This window comes from Salvelinus fontinalis, chromosome 26 (assembly GCF_029448725.1).
Source record: "Salvelinus fontinalis isolate EN_2023a chromosome 26, ASM2944872v1, whole genome shotgun sequence".
NCBI lineage: Eukaryota > Metazoa > Chordata > Actinopteri > Salmoniformes > Salmonidae > Salvelinus > Salvelinus fontinalis.
Genome location: NC_074690.1, coordinates 8,176,542 through 8,199,699, shown reverse-complemented (window position 1 = coordinate 8,199,699; position 23,158 = coordinate 8,176,542). Strand labels below are relative to the sequence as shown.

The 23,158-nt window shown below is 44.2% G+C and overlaps 1 protein-coding gene across 2 annotated transcripts in view; it reads left to right on the top strand.

Annotated features, from left to right (window-relative positions):
• tcea1 (transcription elongation factor A (SII), 1) overlaps positions 1-22,166 on the top strand; it is a 32,306-nt gene extending 10,140 nt beyond the window's left edge. For both annotated transcript variants that reach the window (XM_055882466.1, XM_055882467.1), the window contains 5 exons: positions 3,599-3,741; positions 8,550-8,761; positions 10,047-10,193; positions 20,920-20,991; positions 21,858-22,166. In XM_055882466.1, the coding sequence (XP_055738441.1) occupies positions 3,599-3,741; positions 8,550-8,761; positions 10,047-10,193; positions 20,920-20,991; positions 21,858-21,866 (583 nt within the window). In that variant the 3' untranslated portion in view covers positions 21,867-22,166. The remainder of the gene's footprint in view (positions 1-3,598; positions 3,742-8,549; positions 8,762-10,046; positions 10,194-20,919; positions 20,992-21,857) is intronic.
• Positions 22,167-23,158: the final 992 nt, after the last annotated feature.

Sequence of the window (23,158 nt, the reverse complement as noted above, 5' to 3'; positions counted from 1 at the left end):
CTACTAATACTACTACTACTACTACAACACTACTCTACTACTACTACTACTAATACTACACACTACTCTACTACTACTAATACTACTACTACTAATACTACTACAACACTACTCTACTACTACTACGACTAATACTACTACTACTACTACTACTACACACTACTACTACTACTACTACAACACTACTACTACTACTAATACTAATACTACTACTACTACTACACACTACTCTACTACTACTACTACTACTACTACTACAACACTACTACTACTACTACTACTACTACTACTACTACTACTACACACTACTACTACACACTACTCTACTACTACTACACACTACTACTACGCACTACTCTACTACTACTACACACTGCTCTACTACTACTAATACTACTACTACTACTACTACTACTACTACCACACACTACTACTACACACTACTCTACTACTACTACACACTACTACTACGCACTACTCTACTACTACTACAACACTACTCTACTACAACACTACTACTACTACTACTACTACTACTACTACTACTACTACTACTACACACTACTCTACCTCTTTAGTACGGTGTCTCCCACCCAGGGCAGTCCTGAACCCCAGGAGGAGAGGTACATACTACTACTACTACACACTACTCTACTACTACTAATACTACTACTACTAATACTACCACAACACTACTCTACTACTACTAATACTACTACTACTAATACTACTACTACTACTACTACACTACTCTACTACTACTACTACTACTACTAATACTACGCACTACTCTACTACTACTAATACTACTACTACTAATACTACTACAACACTACTCTACTATTACTACGACTAATACTACTACTACTACTACTACTACACACTACTCTACTACTACTACTACTACTACTACTACTACTACTACTACTACTACAACACTACTACTACACACTACTCTACTACTACTAATACTACTACTACTACTACTACACACTACTACTACACACTACTCTACTACTACTACACACTACTCTACTACAACACTACTACTACACACTACTCTACCTCTATAGTATGGTGTCTCCCACCCAGGGCAGTCCTGAACCGCAGGAGGAGAGGTAACTACTACTACTACTACTACTACTACTACTACTACTACAACACTACTCTACTACTACTAATACTACTACTACTACTACAACACTACTCTACTACTACTACTACTACTAATACTACACACTACTCTACTACTACTAATACTACTACTACTAATACTACTACAACACTACTCTACTACTACTACAACTACTACTACTACTACTACTACTACACACTACTCTACTATTACTACTACTACTACGACTACTACTACTACAACACTACTACTACACACTACTCTACTACTACTAATACTACTACTACTACTACACACTACTACTACACACTACTCTACTACTACTACTACTACTACACACTACTCTACTACAACACTACTACTACACACTACTCTACCTCTTTAGTATGGTGTCTCCCACCCAGGGCAGTCCTGAACCGCAGGAGGAGAGGTAACTACTACTACTACTACTACTACTACTACACACTACTCTACTACAACACTACTCTACCTCTTTAGTATGGTGTCTCCCACCCAGGGCAGTCCTGAACCGCAGGAGGAGAGGTACATAATACTACTACTACTACTACTACACACTACTCTACTACAGCACTACTACTACACACTACTCTACCTCTTTAGTATGGTGTCTCCCACCCAGGGCAGTCCTGAACAGCAGGAGGAGAGGTACACACTACTACTACTACTACTAATACTACTACACACTACTCTACTACTACTAATACTACTACTACTACTACTACACACTACTACTACACACTACTCTACTACTACTACACACTACTCTACTACAACACTACTACTACACACTACTCTACCTCTATAGTAGGGTGTCTCCCACCCAGGGCAGTCCTGAACCGCAGGAGGAGAGGTAACTACTAATACTACTACTACTACTACTACACTACTACTACAACACTACTCTACTACTACTAATACTACTACTACTACTACAACACTACTCTACTACTAATACTACACACTACTCTACTACTACTAATACTACTACTACTAATACTACTACAACACTACTCTACTACTACTACAACTACTACTACTACTACTACTACTACACACTACTCTACTATTACTACTACTACTACGACTACTACTACTACAACACTACTACTACACACTACTCTACTACTACTAATACTACTACTACTACTACTACACACTACTACTACACACTACTCTACTACTACTACTACACACTACTCTACTACAACACTACTACTACACACTACTCTACCTCTTTAGTATGGTGTCTCCCACCCAGGGCAGTCCTGAACCGCAGGAGGAGAGGTAACTACTACTACTACTACTACTACTACACACTACTCTACTACAACACTACTCTACCTCTTTAGTATGGTGTCTCCCACCCAGGGCAGTCCTGAACCGCAGGAGGAGAGGTACATACTACTACTACTACTACTACTACACACTACTCTACTACAGCACTACTACTACACACTACTCTACCTCTTTAGTATGGTGTCTCCCACCCAGGGCAGTCCTGAACCGCAGGAGGAGAGGTACACACTACTACTACTACTACTAATACTACTACAACACTACTCTACTACAACACTACTACTACTACTACTACTACTACACACTACTCTACTACTACTACTACTACTACACACTACTCTACCTCTTTAGTACGGTGTCTCCCACCCAGGGCAGTCCTGAACCGCAGGAGGAGAGGTACACACTACTACTACTACTACTACTACTACTACTACTACACACTACTCTACTACAGCACTACTACTACACACTACTCTACTACAGCACTACTACTACACACTACTCTACTACAGCACTACTACTACACACTACTCTACTACAGCACTACTACTACACACTACTCTACTACAGCACTACTACTACACACTACTCTACTACTACTACTACTACTACACACTACTCTACCTCTTTAGTACGGTGTCTCCCACCCAGGGCAGTCCTGAACCGCAGGAGGAGAGGTACACACTACTACTACTACTACTACTAATACTACTACTACTACTACACAGTACTACTACTACTACTACTACTACTACTACACACTACTACTACTACAACACTACTCTACTACTACAACACTACTACTACTACTACAACACTACTACTACTACACTACTACTACTACTACACTACTACTACACAATACTCTACTACTACACTACTACTACACAATACTCTACTACTACACTACTACTACTACTACTACACTACTACTACACACTACTCTACTACTACACTACTACTACACACTACTCTACTACTACACTACTACTACTACTACTACTACACACTACTCTACTACTACACACTACTCTACTACTACACTACTACTACTACTACTACTACTACAGGAGGAGAGGTAGCGAGATAGCCACACCAACCTGGTGACGCCTGATAACCTGCTGCTGCTGTTGTTGTTTGCTACAGTAATGACTCCAGCAGTAAGAATGAGCCAGTTGATGGGGTGCCCTCTATCTCCCTGATCTCCACCTTCCCCCAAGCCCCCGCCACCTCCGACTCCGTCAGGATCAAGTGTCGTGAGATGATGTCCCAGGCTCTACAGGCTGGAGGTAAGACCTAACACTACTGTGCTGGTTCTAGACCCAACACCCTATAGAGCATGTCCCAGGCGCTACAGGCTGGGAGGTAAGACCTAACACTACTGTGCTGGTTCTAGACCCAACACCCTGTAGAGCATGTCCCAGGCTCTACAGGCTGGAGGTAAGACCTAACACTACTGTGCTGGTTCTAGACCCAACACCCTATAGAGCATGTCCCAGGCTCTACAGGCTGGAGGTAAGACCTAACACTACTGTGCTGGTTCTAGACCCAACACCCTGTAGAGCATGTCCCAGGCTCTACAGGCTGGAGGTAAGACCTAACACTACTGTGCTGGTTCTAGACCCAACACCCTGTAGAGCATGTCCCAGGCTCTACAGGCTGGAGGTAAGACCTAACACTACTGTGCTGGTTCTAGACCCAACACCCTGTAGAGCATGTCCCAGGCTCTACAGGCTGGAGGTAAGACCTAACACTACTGTGCTGGTTCTAGACCCAACACCCTATAGAGCATGTCCCAGGCTCTACAGGCTGGAGGTAAGACCTAACACTACTGTGCTGGTTCTAGACCCAACACCCTATAGAGCATGTCCCAGGCTCTACAGGCTGGAGGTAAGACCTAACACTACTGTGCTGGTTCTAGACCCAACACCCTATAGAGCATGTCCCAGGCTCTACAGGCTGGAGGTAAGACCTAACACTACTGTGCTGGTTCTAGACCCAACACCCTATAGAGCATGTCCCAGGCTCTACAGGCTGGAGGTAAGACCTAACACTACTGTGCTGGTTCTAGACCCAACACCCTATAGAGCATGTCCCAGGCTCTACAGGCTGGAGGTAAGACCTAACACTACTGTGCTGGTTCTAGACCCAACACCCTGTAGAGCATGTCCCAGGCTCTACAGGCTGGAGGTAAGACCTAACACTACTGTGCTGGTTCTAGACCCAACACCCTATAGAGCATGTCCCAGGCTCTACAGGCTGGAGGTAAGACCTAACACTACTGTGCTGGTTCTAGACCCAACACCCTATAGAGCATGTCCCAGGCTCTACAGGCTGGAGGTAAGACCTAACACTACTGTGCTGGTTCTAGACCCAACACCCTATAGAGCATGTCCCAGGCTCTACAGGCTGGAGGTAAGACCTAACACTACTGTGCTGGTTCTAGACCCAACACCCTATAGAGCATGTCCCAGGCGCTACAGGCTGGAGGTAAGACCTAACACTACTGTGCTGGTTCTAGACCCAACACCCTATAGAGCATGTCCCAGGCTCTACAGGCTGGAGGTAAGACCTAACACTACTGTGCTGGTTCTAGACCCAACACCCTATAGAGCATGTCCCAGGCTCTACAGGCTGGAGGTAAGACCTAACACTACTGTGCTGGTTCTAGACCCAACACCCTGTAGAGCATGTCCCAGGCTCTACAGGCTGGAGGTAAGACCTAACACTACTGTGCTGGTTCTAGACCCAACACCCTATAGAGCATGTCCCAGGCTCTACAGGCTGGAGGTAAGACCTAACACTACTGTGCTGGTTCTAGACCCAACACCCTATAGAGCATGTCCCAGGCTCTACAGGCTGGAGGTAAGACCTAACACTACTGTGCTGGTTCTAGACCCAACACCCTATAGAGCATGTCCCAGGCTCTACAGGCTGGAGGTAAGACCTAACACTACTGTGCTGGTTCTAGACCCAACACCCTATAGAGCATGTCCCAGGCGCTACAGGCTGGGAGGTAAGACCTAACACTACTGTGCTGGTTCTAGACCCAACACCCTGTAGAGCATGTCCCAGGCTCTACAGGCTGGAGGTAAGACCTAACACTACTGTGCTGGTTCTAGACCCAACACCCTATAGAGCATGTCCCAGGCTCTACAGGCTGGAGGTAAGACCTAACACTACTGTGCTGGTTCTAGACCCAACACCCTGTAGAGCATGTCCCAGGCTCTACAGGCTGGAGGTAAGACCTAACACTACTGTGCTGGTTCTAGACCCAACACCCTGTAGAGCATGTCCCAGGCTCTACAGGCTGGAGGTAAGACCTAACACTACTGTGCTGGTTCTAGACCCAACACCCTGTAGAGCATGTCCCAGGCTCTACAGGCTGGAGGTAAGACCTAACACTACTGTGCTGGTTCTAGACCCAACACCCTATAGAGCATGTCCCAGGCTCTACAGGCTGGAGGTAAGACCTAACACTACTGTGCTGGTTCTAGACCCAACACCCTGTAGAGCATGTCCCAGGCTCTACAGGCTGGAGGTAAGACCTAACACTACTGTGCTGGTTCTAGACCCAACACCCTATAGAGCATGTCCCAGGCTCTACAGGCTGGAGGTAAGACCTAACACTACTGTGCTGGTTCTAGACCCAACACCCTATAGAGCATGTCCCAGGCTCTACAGGCTGGAGGTAAGACCTAACACTACTGTGCTGGTTCTAGACCCAACACCCTGTAGAGCATGTCCCAGGCTCTACAGGCTGGAGGTAAGACCTAACACTACTGTGCTGGTTCTAGACCCAACACCCTATAGAGCATGTCCCAGGCTCTACAGGCTGGAGGTAAGACCTAACACTACTGTGCTGGTTCTAGACCCAACACCCTATAGAGCATGTCCCAGGCTCTACAGGCTGGAGGTAAGACCTAACACTACTGTGCTGGTTCTAGACCCAACACCCTGTAGAGCATGTCCCAGGCTCTACAGGCTGGAGGTAAGACCTAACACTACTGTGCTGGTTCTAGACCCAACACCCTATAGAGCATGTCCCAGGCTCTACAGGCTGGAGGTAAGACCTAACACTACTGTGCTGGTTCTAGACCCAACACCCTATAGAGCATGTCCCAGGCTCTACAGGCTGGAGGTAAGACCTAACACTACTGTGCTGGTTCTAGACCCAACACCCTATAGAGCATGTCCCAGGCTCTACAGGCTGGAGGTAAGACCTAACACTACTGTGCTGGTTCTAGACCCAACACCCTATAGAGCATGTCCCAGGCGCTACAGGCTGGAGGTAAGACCTAACACTACTGTGCTGGTTCTAGACCCAACACCCTATAGAGCATGTCCCAGGCTCTACAGGCTGGAGGTAAGACCTAACACTACTGTGCTGGTTCTAGACCCAACACCCTATAGAGCATGTCCCAGGCTCTACAGGCTGGAGGTAAGACCTAACACTACTGTGCTGGTTCTAGACCCAACACCCTGTAGAGCATGTCCCAGGCTCTACAGGCTGGAGGTAAGACCTAACACTACTGTGCTGGTTCTAGACCCAACACCCTATAGAGCATGTCCCAGGCTCTACAGGCTGGAGGTAAGACCTAACACTACTGTGCTGGTTCTAGACCCAACACCCTATAGAGCATGTCCCAGGCTCTACAGGCTGGAGGTAAGACCTAACACTACTGTGCTGGTTCTAGACCCAACACCCTATAGAGCATGTCCCAGGCTCTACAGGCTGGAGGTAAGACCTAACACTACTGTGCTGGTTCTAGACCCAACACCCTATAGAGCATGTCCCAGGCGCTACAGGCTGGAGGTAAGACCTAACACTACTGTGCTGGTTCTAGACCCAACACCCTATAGAGGTAACTGGTTATATAACACCACTATACAGATCACTATTACTACTGTTAGAGATGCTGTCTGGAGGTAACTGGTTATATAACTATACAGATCACTATTACTACTGTTAGAGATGCTGTCTGCAGGTAACTGGTTATATAACTATACAGATCACTATTACTACTGTTAGAGATGCTGTCTGCAGGTAACTGGTTATATAACTATACAGATCACTATTACTACTGTTAGAGATGCTGTCTGGAGGTAACTGGTTATATAACTATACAGATCACTATTACTACTGTTAGAGATGCTGTCTGGAGGTAACTGGTTATATAACTATACAGATCACTATTACTACTGTTAGAGATGCTGTCTGGAGGTAACTGGTTATATAACTATACAGATCACTATTACTACTGTTAGAGATGCTGTCTGCAGGTAACTGGTTATATAACTATACAGATCACTATTACTACTGTTAGAGATGCTGTCTGGAGGTAACTGGTTATATAACTATACAGATCACTATTACTACTGTTAGAGATGCTGTCTGGAGGTAACTGGTTATATAACTATACAGATCACTATTACTACTGTTAGAGATGCTGTCTGGAGGTAACTGGTTATATAACTATACAGATCACTATTACTACTGTTAGAGATGCTGTCTGGAGGTAACTGGTTATATAACTATACAGATCACTATTACTACTGTTAGAGATGCTGTCTGGAGGTAACTGGTTATATAACTATACAGATCACTATTACTACTGTTAGAGATGCTGTCTGCAGGTAACTGGTTATATAACTATACAGATCACTATTACTACTGTTAGAGATGCTGTCTGGAGGTAACTGGTTATATAACTATACAGATCACTATTACTACTGTTAGAGATGCTGTCTGGAGGTAACTGGTTATATAACTATACAGATCACTATTACTACTGTTAGAGATGCTGTCTGGAGGTAACTGGTTATATAACACCACTATACAGATCACTATTACTACTGTTAGAGATGCTGTCTGGAGGTAACTGGTTATATAACTATACAGATCACTATTACTACTGTTAGAGATGCTGTCTGGAGGTAACTGGTTATATAACACCACTATACAGATCACTATTACTACTGTTAGAGATGCTGTCTGCAGGTAACTGGTTATATAACACCACTACTACATCCTGCAGTGTAGAGGAGGGTGTGTAAGCTGTTTGATTGGTCCACCTGACCTCCTCCTCCTCCTCAGATGATTACATCGCTATAGGAGCTGACTGTGATGAACTGGGAGCTCAGATTGAAGAATTTATCTTCTGTGAGTTTAAGAACACGGACCCCAAATATAAGAACCGTGTCAGGAGTCGCATCGCCAACCTGAAGGACATCAAGAACCCCAACCTCAGGAAGAGTGTTCTCTGTGGGAACGTCTCCCCCGACCGCATGGCCAAGATGACCGCTCAGGTAGGCTACCTGACCCCTAAACCCTGGCATCTAACCTCTACCATGACCCTTGACCTCTAAGCTTTACTGTTAGACTGCATGGCCAAGATGACCGCTCAGGTAGGCTATCTAACCCTGACCCCTGAACCTGGCATCTAACCTCTACCATGACCCTTGACCTCTAACCCTTTCTGTTGACCGCATGGCCAAGATGACCGCTCAGGTAGGCTACCTGACCCTGACCCCTAAACCCTGGCATCTAACCTCTACCATGACCCTTGACCTCGAAGCCTTACTGTTAGACTGCATGGCCAAGATGACCGCTGAGGTACCGCACCCCTAACCCCTACCTTAACGTGTTCTGTGCTAACAGGAGATGGCTAATGATGAGTTGAAGCTGATAAGGGGCAGCAGGTAGCCTAGTGGTTAGAGGCAGGTAGCCTAGTGGTTAGAGAGTTGGACTAGTAACCAGCAGGTAGTCTAGTGGTTAGAGGCAGGTAGCCTAGTGGTTAGAGTGTTGGACTAGTAACCAGCAGGTAGTCTAGTGGTTAGAGGCAGGTAGCCTAGTGATTAGAGCGTTGGACTAGTAACTGAAAGGTTGCTAGATCGAATCCCCGAGCTGAAAAGGTACAAATCTGTCGTTCTGCCACTAAACAAGACATTTAACCAACTGTTCCTAGGCCGTCATTGTAAATAAGAATTTGTTCTTAACTGACTTGCCCGGTTAAATAAAGGTTAAATAAAAAAGGAAGAACCTGACCTCTAACCCCTACCATTAACCTTATGTGTTTTGTGCTAACAGGAAATGGCTATTGACGAGCTGAAGCTCAATAGGGAGAACCTGACCTCTATCCCCTGACCCTAAAGTCTTCCTGCTAACAGGAAATGTCTATTGACGAGCTGAAGCTCAATAGGAAGAACCTGACCTCTAACCCCTGACCCTAACCCTAATGCCTTCCTGCTAACAGGAAATGGCTATTGACGAGCTGAAGCTCAATAGGGAGAACCTGACCTCTAACCCCTGACCCTAACCCTAATGTATTCCTGCTAACAGGAAATGGCTAGTGATGAGCTGAACCTCAATAGGAAGAACCTGACCTCTAACCCCTGACCCTAACCCTAATGTCTTCCTGCTAACAGGAAATGGCTATTGACGAGCTGAAGCTGATAAGGAAGAACCTGACCTCTAACCCCTAACCCTAATGTATTCCTGCTAACAGGAAATGGCTAGTGATGAGCTGAAGCTCAATAGGAAGAACCTGACCTCTAACCCCTGACCCTAACCCTAATGTCTTCCTGCTAACAGGAAATGGCTAGTGATGAGCTGAAGCTGATAAGGAAGAACCTGACCAAAGAAGCCATTAGAGATCACCAAGTGTCCCAGACCGGAGGAACCCAGACTGACCTGTTCACCTGCGGCAAGTGCAAGAAGAAGAGGTGCACCTACACGCAGGTAATATACCATCCACTATATAATACACCTCCTCTCAGGTAATATACCATCCACTATATAATACACCTCCTCTCAGGTAATATACCATCCACTATATAATACACCTCCTCTTCAGGTAATATACCATCCACTATATAATACACCTCCTCTCAGGTAATATACCATCCACTATATAATACACCTCCTCTCAGGTAATACACCATCCACTATATAATACCCCTCCTCTAGGTAATATACCATCCACTATATAATACACCTCCTCTCAGGTAATATACCATCCACTATATAATACCCCTCCTCTCAGGTAATACACCATCCACTATATAATACCCCTCCTCTAGGTAATATACCATCCACTATATAATACCCCTCCTCTCAGGTAATATACCATCCACTATATAATACACCTCCTCTCAGGTAATATACCATCCACTATATAATACACCTCCTCTCAGGTAATATACCATCCACTATATAATACACCTCAGGTAATATACCATCCACTATATAATACACCTCCTCTAGGTAATATACCATCCACTATATAATACCCCTCCTCTCAGGTAATACACCATCCACTATATAATACACCACCTCTCAGGTAATATACCATCCACTATATAATACACCTCCTCTCAGGTAATATACCATCCACTATATAATACACCACCTCTCAGGTAATATACCATCCACTATATAATACACCTCCTCTCAGGTAATATACCATCCACTATATAATACCCCTCCTCTAGGTAATATACCATCCACTATATAATACACCTCCTCTCAGGTAATATACCATCCACTATATAATACACCACCTCTCAGGTAATATACCATCCACTATATAATACACCTCCTCTCAGGTAATATACCATCCACTATATAATACACCTCCTCTCAGGTAATATACCATCCACTATATAATACCCCTCCTCTCAGGTAATACACCATCCACTATATAATACACCTCCTGTCAGGTAATATACCATCCACTATATAATACACCTCCTCTCAGGTAATATACCATCCACTATATAATACACCACCTCTCAGGTAATATACCATCCACTATGTAATACACCTCCTCTCAGGTAATATACCATCCACTATGTAATATACCTCTTCAGGTAATATACCAGACACTATATAATACACCTCCTCAGGTAATATACCATCCACTATATAATACACCTCCTCTTCAGGTAATATACCATCCACTATATAATATACCTCCTCTCAGGTAATATACCATCCACTATATAATACACCTCCTCTCAGGTAATATACCATCCACTATATAATACACCTCCTCTCAGGTAATATACCATCCACTATATAATACACCTCAGGTAATATACCATCCACTATATAATACACCTCAGGTAATATACCATCCACTTTATAATATACCTCTTCAGGTAATATACCATCCACTATATAATACACCTCCTCTAGGTAATATACCATCCACTATATAATACACCTCCTCTCAGGTAATATACCATCCACTATATAATACACCTCAGGTAATATACCATCCACTATATAATACACCTCAGGTAATATACCATCCACTATATAATACACCTCCTCTCAGGTAATATACCATCCACTATATAATACACCTCCTCTCAGGTAATATACCATCCACTATATAATACCCCTCCTCTAGGTAATATACCATCCACTATATAATACACCTCCTCTCAGGTAATATACCATCCACTATATAATACCCCTCCTCTAGGTAATATACCATCCACTATATAATACACCACCTCTCAGGTAATATACCATCCACTTTATAATATACCTCTTCAGGTAATATACCATCCACTATATAATACACCTCCTCTCAGGTAATATACCATCCACTATATAATACCCCTCCTCTAGGTAATATACCATCCACTATATAATACCCCTCCTCTAGGTAATATACCATCCACTATATAATACACCTCCTCTCAGGTAATATACCATCCACTATATAATACACCTCAGGTAATATACCATCCACTTTATAATATACCTCTTCAGGTAATATACCATCCACTATATAATACACCTCCTCTCAGGTAATATACCATCCACTATATAATACACCACCTCTCAGGTAATATACCATCCACTATATAATACATCTCCTCTCAGGTAATATACCATCCACTATATAATACACCTCCTCTCAGGTAATATACCATCCACTATATAATACACCTCCTCTCAGGTAATATACCATCCACTATGTAATATACCTCTTCAGGTAATATACCAGACACTATATAATACACCTCCTCAGGTAATATACCATCCACTATGTAATACACCTCCTCTCAGGTAATATACCATCCACTTTATAATATACCTCTTCAGGTAATATACCATCCACTATATAATATACCTCTTCAGGTAATATACCAGACACTATATAATACACCTCCTCAGGTAATATACCATCCACTATATAATACACCTCCTCTCAGGTAATATACCATCCACTATATAATACACCTCCTCTCAGGTAATATACCATCCACTATATAATACACCTCCTCTCAGGTAATATACCATCCACTATATAATACACCTCCTCTCAGGTAATATACCATCCACTATATAATACACCTCTTCAGGTAATATTCCAGACACTATATAATATACCTCTTCAGGTAATATACCAGACACTATATAATACACCTCCTCAGGTAATATACCATCCACTATATAATACACCTCCTCTCAGGTAATATACCATCCACTATATAATACACCTCCTCTCAGGTAATATACCATCCACTATATAATACACCTCCTCTCAGGTAATATACCATCCACTATATAATACACCTCCTCTCAGGTAATATACCATCCACTATATAATACACCTCAGGTAATATACCATCCACTATATAATACACCTCCTCTCAGGTAATATACCATCCACTATATAATACACCTCAGGTAATATACCATCCACTATATAATACACCTCAGGTAATATACCATCCACTATATAATACACCTCAGGTAATATACCATCCACTATATAATACACCTCCTCTCAGGTAATATACCATCCACTATATAATACACCTCCTCTCAGGTAATATACCATCCACTATATAATACACCTCCTCTCAGGTAATATACCATCCACTATATAATACACCTCCTCTTCAGGTAATATACCATCCACTATATAATACACCTCCTCTCAGGTAATATACCATCCACTATATAATACACCTCCTCTCAGGTAATATACCATCCACTATATAATACACCTCCTCTCAGGTAATATACCATCCACTATATAATACACCTCTTCAGGTAATATACCATCCACTATATAATACACCTCCTCTTCAGGTAATATACCATCCACTATATAATACACCTCCTCTCAGGTAATATACCATCCACTATATAATACACCTCCTCTCAGGTAATATACCATCCACTATATAATACACCTCCTCTCAGGTAATATACCATCCACTATATAATACACCTCCTCTCAGGTAATATACCATCCACTATATAATACACCTCCTCTTCAGGTAATATACCATCCACTATATAATACACCTCTTCAGGTAATATACCATCCACTATATAATACCCCTCTCAGGTAATATACCATCCACTATATAATACACCACCTCTCAGGTAATATACCATCCACTATATAATACACCTCCTCTTCAGGTAATATACCATCCACTATATAATACACCACCTCTCAGGTAATATACCATCCACTATATAATACACCTCCTCAGGTAATATACCAGACACTATATAATACACCTCCTCTCAGGTAATATACCATCCACTATATAATACACCTCCTCTCAGGTAATATACCATCCACTATATAATACACCTCAGGTAATATACCATCCACTATATAATACCCCTCTCAGGTAATATACCATCCACTATATAATACACCTCTCAGGTAATATACCATCCACTATATAATACACCTCCTCTTCAGGTAATATACCATCCACTATATAATACCCCTCTCAGGTAATATACCATCCACTATATAATACAGCACCTCTCAGGTAATATACCGTCCACTATATAATACACCTCCTCTCAGGTAATATACCATCCACTATATAATACACCTCCTCTCAGGTAATATACCATCCACTATATAATACACCTCCTCTCAGGTAATATACCATCCACTATATAATACACCTCCTCTCAGGTAATATACCTTCCACTATGTAATATACCTCTTCAGGTAATATTCCAGACACTATATAATATACCTCTTCAGGTAATATACCAGACACTATATAATACACCTCCTCTCAGGTAATATACCATCCACTATATAATACACCTCCTCTCAGGTAATATACCATCCACTATATAATACACCTCCTCTCAGGTAATATACCATCCACTATATAATACACCTCCTCTCAGGTAATATACCATCCACTATATAATACACCTCCTCTCAGGTAATATACCATCCACTATATAATACACCTCCTCTCAGGTAATATACCATCCACTATATAATACACCTCCTCTCAGGTAATGACCACTAGAGGTAGTAATATTTATTTTGATTCACTGTAATAGATACTTTTGGTTGTATTAGAGAAGACTCAAATTGTTTGGAGGATCTGTTTAGATGCTCCCGTCATAGGGGTTCATACCTAACCGCTCGGTACAGGGACCTCGGTTCGGTCCGCACTATGAACCCAAACTAATACATTAATAAAACAAACCACTAAGCCTATAGGCTATGCCTACGCTGTGTTGTATGCCTCTTGAATAAATCGGAGCTGAAAAACATTTCAGGCTATTCCGTTAAAATAACTAGCGCTTATCTGCGTGTTCAGAAATTCAAATTTTTAATTGGTTGCATTTGAAACTGTCCTTTTGTGAATGGCAGCTGGGAAGTAGTTCTGTCTGATGGTGAGTGGTGTGGTCGAGACATCAGGCGTATTCTCCATCATCGTTTAAATCTCCCAGTAGATCACAATGGAGATGGACAGAGAATGTCACCACTGCTCAACTATTTGCATTGTGTGTCACCCCCCCCCCCCAACCCATCTTTTACGATACTGCTACTCTCTGTTTACCATATATGCATAGTCACTTTAGCTATACATCCATGTACATACTACCTCAATTAGCCCGACTAACCGGTGATCCCGCACATTGGCTACCCGGACTATCTGCATTGTATCCCACCACCCGCCAACCCCCTCTTTTACGATACTGCAACTCTCTGTTTATCATATGTGCATAGTCACTTTAACTATACCTACATGTGCATACTACCTCAATCAGCCTGACGGTGTCTGTATGTAGCCTCGCTACTGTATGTAGCCTCGCTACTGTATGTAGCCTCACTACTGTATGTAGCCTCGCTACTGTATGTAGCCTCGCTACTGTATGTAGCCTCGCTACTGTATGTAGCCTCGCTACTGTATGTAGCCTCCCTACTGTATATAGCCTCCCTACTGTATATAGCCTCTACTGTATGTAGCCTCGCTACTGTATATAGCCTCCCTACTGTATGTAGCCTCCCTACTGTATGTAGCCTCTCTACTGTATGTAGCCTCCCTACTGTATGTAGCCTCCCTACTGTATGTAGCCTCCCTACTGTATGTAGCCTCCCTACTGTATGTAGCCTCCCTACTGTATGTAGCCTCCCTACTGTATGTAGCCTCGCTACTGTCTTTTTACTGTTGTCTTTTATTTCCTTATCTATTGTTCCCCTAATACCTTTATTTTACTTAAACTATGTATTCAGCATTTCACTGTAAGGTCTACTACACCTGTTGTATTCAGCATTTCACTGTGAGGTCTACACCTGTTGTATTCGTTGCACGTGACAAATAAACTTTTTTAATAGGCTATGCTGCTGCCAACACCTCATATGTTGATACATTTAGCCCGACATCACCCCAGTATTCCTACCACCGTAACGAGACTTAATGCAAAAAAAACAAATTCGTCTCCCCTCTGCATTCAAGCACACCTTCACAGCTGATTTTGACCGGGCCAAAGAAATTACAAGAGCGATTATAGCCACGCATATGCACCAATTCTCGGTGGTTGAGGAGGGTTTCACCACCTCATGTTATTTCTTTTTGCGTTTTGTGTAACTTATTTTTGCATTTATTGTGTACATAATGTTGCTGCTACCGTCTCTTATGCCCGAAAAGACCTTCTGGACATCAGAAAAGCGATTACTCACCGCGGACTGGAAGAAACGTTTTCATATAACGAGTCCGACGAGAAGGATATCCTGCTTTCACTGGAACGGGCCCAGATCCACGCCATTAGCGGGAAGAAAAGACGCTGGAAAAGGGGACGCAGATCGGGGATCCTTCGGAGGCGAGCCAGTAAACTCCCAATGCCTTCTCCTTGCTAACGTGCAATCATTAGAAAATAACATTGATGACCTACCTATTAAGATGATCCTACCAACGGGACACTAAGAACTGTAACATCTTATGTTTCACCGAGACGTGGCTGAACGAAGAAACGGACAATATAGGCGGGATTTTCCATGCACCGGCAGAACAGAGACGCTACCTCTGGTAAGACGAAGGGTGGGTGTGTGTGTCTTTTTGTCAATAACAACTGGTGCGCTAATATTCGAATATTATAGAAGTCTCGAGGTATTGCTCGCATGAGGTAGTGTGGTCGACAGCTTATCATAAGGTACTCTATCTACCAAGAGAGTTCTCTTCTATATTAGCCGTAGCCGTCTATTTACCACCACAAAGCGAAGCTGGCACTAAGACCTCTCTCAACCAACTCTATAAGGCCATAAGCAAAGAAGAAAATGCTCACCCATAAGCGGCACTCCTAGTGGCCGGGGACTTTAATGCAGGCAAACTTAAATCAGTTTAACCAAATTTTTATCTGCAACCGGGGGGGGGGGGGGTGATCCTAGACCACCTTTACTCCACACACAGAGATGCATACAAAGCTCTCCCTCGCCCTCCATTTGGCAAATCTGACCACAATTCTATCCTCCTGATTCCTGCTTACAAGCAAAAACTAAAGCAGGAAGTACCAGTGACTCGCTCAATACAGAAGTGGTCAGATGACGCGGATGCTACATTACAGGACTGTTTTGTAGCACAGACTGGAATATGTTCCGGGATTCATCCAATGGCATTGAGGAGTACACCACCTCAGTCACCAGCTTCATCAATAAGTGCAGCGACGACGTCGTCCCCACAGTTACTGCACGTACATATCCCGCTATGCCCTCAGACAAACCATCCAACAAGCAAAGCGTCAATACAGGATTAAGGTTGAATCCTACTTCACCGGCTCTGACGCTTGTCGGATGTGGCAGGGCTTGAAAACTATTACGGACTACAAAGGGAAACCCAGATGCGAGCTGCCCAGTGACGCGAGCCTACCAGACGAGCTAAATGCCTTTTATGCTCGCTTCAAGGCAAGCAACACTGAATCATGCACGAGAGCACTAGCTGTTCTGGATGACAGTGTGATAATGCTCTCTGTAGCCGATGTGAACAAAACCATTAAACAGGTCAACATTCACAAAGCCGCTGGTCCAGACGGATTACCAGGACGTGTACTCAAAGCATGCGCGGACCAACTGTCAAGTGTCTTCACTGACACCGCCCTTTCTCACCTGGACAAAAGGAACACCTATGAGAATGCTGTTCATCGACTACAGCTTAGCATTCAACACCATAGTGCCCACGAAGCTCATCACTAAGCTAAGGATTCTGGAACTAAACACATCCCTTTGCAAATGGATCCTGAACTTCCTGATGGGCCGCCCCCAGGTGGTAAGGGTAGGCAACAGCACGTCTGCCACGCTGATCCTTAACACTGGCGCCCCTCAAGGGTGTGTACTTAGTCCCCTCCTGTATTCCCTGTTCACCTACGACTGCGTGGCCAAACACATTTACATTTAAGTCATTTAGCAGACGCTCTTATCCAGAGCGACTTACAAGTACATACATTCATACTTTTTTTTGTACTGGTCCCCCGTGGGAATCGAACCCACAACCCTGGCGTTGCAAGCGCCATGCTCTACCAACTGAGCCACACGACTCCACGACTCCAACACCATCATTAAGTTTGCTGACGACACAACAGTGGTAGGCCTGATCAACGATGAGACAGCCTTTTGGGAGGAGGTCAGAGAACTGGCAGTGTGGTTCCAGGACAACAACCTCTCCCTCAATGTGAGCAAGACAAAGGAGATGATTGTGGACAACAGGAAAAGGAGATGATTGTGGACAACAGGAAAAGGAGATGATTGTGGACTACAGGAAAAGGAGCTGATTGTGGACTACAGGAAAAGGAGCTGATCGTGGACTACAGGAAAAGGCGGACCGAACAGGCCCCCATTTTACATCGACGGGGCTGTAGTGGAGCAGGTCGAGAGTTTCAAGTTCCTTGGTGTCCACATCACCAACGAACTATCACGGTCCAAACATACCAAGACAGTCGTGAAGAGGGTACGACAAAACCTTTTCCACCTCAGGAGACTGAAAAGATTTGGCATGGGTCCCCAGATCCTCAAAAGGTTCTACAGCTGCACCATCAAGAGCATCCTGATCGATTGCATCACCGCCTGGTATGGCAACTGCTCGGCATCTGACCGTAAGGCGCCAAGCTTCCTGCCATCCAGGACCTATATACTAGGCAGTGTCAGAGGAAAGCCCAAAAAATTGTCAGACACTCCGGTCACCCAAGTCATATACTGTTTTCTCTGCTACCGCACGGCAAGAGGTACCGGAGCGCCAAGTCTTGGACCAAAAGGCTCCTCAACAGCTTCTGACCCCAAGCCATTAGATGAGTCATTCATGATCATCTGTGGAATCACTCTTCAGATTTCTTTCAATAGACAAATGAACTGTTGGCTTTTCATTTTATTTCTGTACCGGAACCAAACTGTAAATCCTGGGTGGGTTTGGTGAAGCCTTCCACCCCTACAGTGTTGTCAGGGTGTACAGTAATCCTGTGTGTGTTGTCAGGGTGTACAGTAATCCTGTGTGGGTTGTCAGGGTGTACAGTAATCCGGGTGTGTTGTCAGGGTGTACAGTAATCCTGTGTGTGTTGTCAGGGTGTACAGTAATCCTGGGTGTGTTGGTCTTCCACCCCTACAGTGTTGTCAGGGTGTACAGTAATCCTGTGTGTGTTGTCAGGGTGTACAGTAATCCTGGGTGTGTTGTCAGGGTGTACAGTAATCCTGGGTGTGTTGTCAGGGTGTACAGTAATCCTGGGTGTGTTGTCAGGGTGTACAGTAATCCTGTGTGTGTTGTAAGGGTGTACAGTAATCCTGGGTGTGTTGGTCTTCCACCCCTACAGTGTTGTCAGGGTGTACAGTAATCCTGTGTGTGTTGTCAGGGTGTACAGTAATCCTGTGTGTGTTGTCAGGGTGTACAGTAATCCTCTGTGTGTGTTGTCAGGGTGTACAGTAATCCTCTGTGTGTGTTGTCAGGGTGTACAGTAATCCTCTGTGTGTGTTGTCAGGGTGTACAGTAATCCTCTGTGTGTGTTGTCAGGGTGTACAGTAATCCTCTGTGTGTGTTGTCAGGGTGTACAGTAATCCTCTGTGTGTGTTGTCAGGGTGTACAGTAATCCTCTGTGTGTGTTGTCAGGGTGTACAGTAATCCTCTGTGTGTGTTGTCAGGGTGTACAGTAATCCTCTGTGTGTGTTGTCAGGGTGTACAGTAATCCTCTGTGTGTGTTGTCAGGGTGTACAGTAATCCTCTGTGTGTGTTGTCAGGGTGTACAGTAATCCTCTGTGTGTGTTGTCAGGGTGTACAGTAATCCTCTGTGTGTGTTGTCAGGGTGTACAGTAATCCTCTGTGTGTGTTGTCAGGGTGTACAGTAATCCTCTGTGTGTGTTGTCAGGGTGTACAGTAATCCTCTGTGTGTGTTGTCAGGGTGTACAGTAATCCTCTGTGTGTGTTGTCAGGGTGTACAGTAATCCTCTGTGTGTGTTGTCAGGGTGTACAGTAATCCTGTGTGTGTTGTCAGGGTGTACAGTAATCCTCTGTGTGTGTTGTCAGGGTGTACAGTAATCCTGTGTGTGTTGTCAGGGTGTACAGTAATCCTCTGTGTGTGTTGTCAGGGTGTACAGTAATCCTGTGTGTGTTGTCAGGGTGTACAGTAATCCTCTGTGTGTGTTGTCAGGGTGTACAGTAATCCTGTGTGTGTTGTCAGGGTGTACAGTAATCCTCTGTGTGTGTTGTCAGGGTGTACAGTAATCCTGTGTGTGTTGTCAGGGTGTACAGTAATCCTCTGTGTGTGTTGTCAGGGTGTACAGTAATCCTCTGTGTGTTGTCAGGGTGTACAGTAATCCTCTGTGTGTGTTGTCAGGGTGTACAGTAATCCTCTGTGTGTGTTGTCAGGGTGTACAGTAATCCTGTGTGTGTTGTCAGGGTGTACAGTAATCCTCTGTGTGTGTTGTCAGGGTGTACAGTAATCCTGTGTGTGTTGTCAGGGTGTACAGTAATCCTCTGTGTGTGTTGTCAGGGTGTACAGTAATCCTCTGTGTGTGTTGTCAGGGTGTACAGTAATCCTCTGTGTGTGTTGTCAGGGTGTACAGTAATCCTCTGTGTGTGTTGTCAGGGTGTACAGTAATCCTCTGTGTGTGTTGTCAGGGTGTACAGTAATCCTCTGTGTGTGTTGTCAGGGTGTACAGTAATCCTGTGTGTGTTTGGTCTTCCAGGTGCAGACCCGCAGTGCTGATGAACCCATGACCACCTTCGTCTTCTGTAATGACTGTGGAAACAGATGGAAGGTACGTTGATACTCCAACACGCTGTCTACACGCTGTAAACACGCTGTCTACACGCTGTAAACACGCTGTCTACACGCTGTCTACACGCTGTCTACACGCTGTCTACACGCTGTAAACACGCTGTCTACACGCTGTCTACACGCTGTCTGCACGCTGTCTACACGCTGTCTACACGCTGTCTACACGCTGTCTACACGCTGTCTGCACGCTGTCTGCACGCTGTCTGCACGCTGTCTGCACGCTGTCTGCACGCTGTCTACACGCTGTCTGCACGCTGTCTGCACGCTGTCTACACGCTGTCTACACGCTGTCTACACGCTGTAAACACGCTGTCTGCACGCTGTCTGCACGCTGTCTACACGCTGTCTACACGCTGTCTGCACGCTGTCTACACGCTGTCTACACGCTGTCTGCACGCTGTCTGCACGCTGTCTGCACGCTGTCTACACGCTGTCTGCACGCTGTCTACACGCTGTCTACACGCTGTCTACACGCTGTCTGCACGCTGTCTGCACGCTGTCTGCACGCTGTCTGCACGCTGTCTGCACGCTGTAAACAGACCGAATCCCTTTTGTCTGTTTCACCACATTGTTTTATGATGTGTTTATGATATCATCTAAGGCTGTACCCCCATCCACACAGTCCCTTCTCTGTCCTCATCTAAGGCTGTACCCCCATCCACACAGTCCCTTCTCTGTCCTCATCTAAGGCTGTACCCCCATCCACACAGTCCCTTCTCTGTCCTCATCTAAGGCTGTACCCCCATCCACACAGTCCCTTCTCTGTCCTCATCTAAGGCTGTACCCCCATCCACACAGTCCCTTCTCTGTCCTCATCTAAGGCCTTCTTTACTGTTCATCTTCTAGTTCTGTTGAGATCGGGAGGAGGAGACCTTCAGACAGAACCCCTGGTACCAATCAACCAACCATACAGACGCACCCACTATATCTATTGGAAGATATTGTCCATAGCCACGCCCCTGTCCCCAGCCATCAGCCATTCAGATGATGATCAACATAGCTTCTTCTGTTACCATCCAACATTTTATATGTAGTTTTAACATTTAGACAAAACTTGTATCGACAATTTACTATTGAGTTTAGCTTCTTCGACCTTCATGAATTTTTATTTTATTTAAATTACCATTAAAATTTTATCCATTTGTTTAAAAAAAATTATGTCTCTGTTTTTTTTTTTAAATGTCCTGAACAAGTTCTGGTACAAACATCCTCTTGGATGGGTTTCCCAGACCAACATTAAAGGTAGAGTAGACCACAGCATCAGACCGACCTCCGCAACAGCGATGTGAAGGGCGGGTCTATACTTCAGCTAATTGCAGCACAATGAAGCGAGCGCAGATACAGATATACTTTGTGAGTGTAACATCTTGCATTGCACCCAATATTCTAGGTTCATCTTGCTGCTGGTGGCAACGTCACAGAGTCTCAGTGCGCTTTCCATTGATACTAGAAGTCGACCGATTTATGATTTTTCAACGCCGATACCGGTTATTGGAGGACCAAAAAAAGACGACACCGATTAATCGCACGATTTTTATGAATATATTTGTAATAATGACAATTACAACAATACTGAATGAACACTTATTTTAACTTAATATAATACATAAATAAAATCGATTTAGTCTCAAATAAAATGGAAACTGTTCAATTTGGTTTAAATAAGGCAAAAAAAAGGATAAAAAAAAAAATATATATATATCTAATTGTTGTTGTTGATGGCTATATATAATAGAAATGGAGGTGAATCCATTTACGGTTGACCTACCTCTGTACATGGTACTGCTCTTTTCAAAGGATGGATCCCAGTCTGTTCAGGGCTATGGGATCTGGGGGTCGGGGGGTCGGGGTCTGCCGGGCATTGGGATGACAACCCAACTCGGGATGAGGAGGGCTTTTAGAGGATGGTCTGCCGGGCATTGGGATGACAACCCAACTCGGGATGAGGGCTTTTAGAGGATGGTCTGCCGGGCATTGGGATGACAACCCAACTCGGGATGAGGGCTTTTAGAGGGGGGTCTGCCGGGCATTGGGATGACAACCCAACTCGGGATGAGGAGGGCTTTTAGAGGGTGGTCTGCCGGGCATTGGGATGACAACCCAACTCGGGATGAGGGCTTTTAGAGGGTGGTCTGCCGGGCATTGGG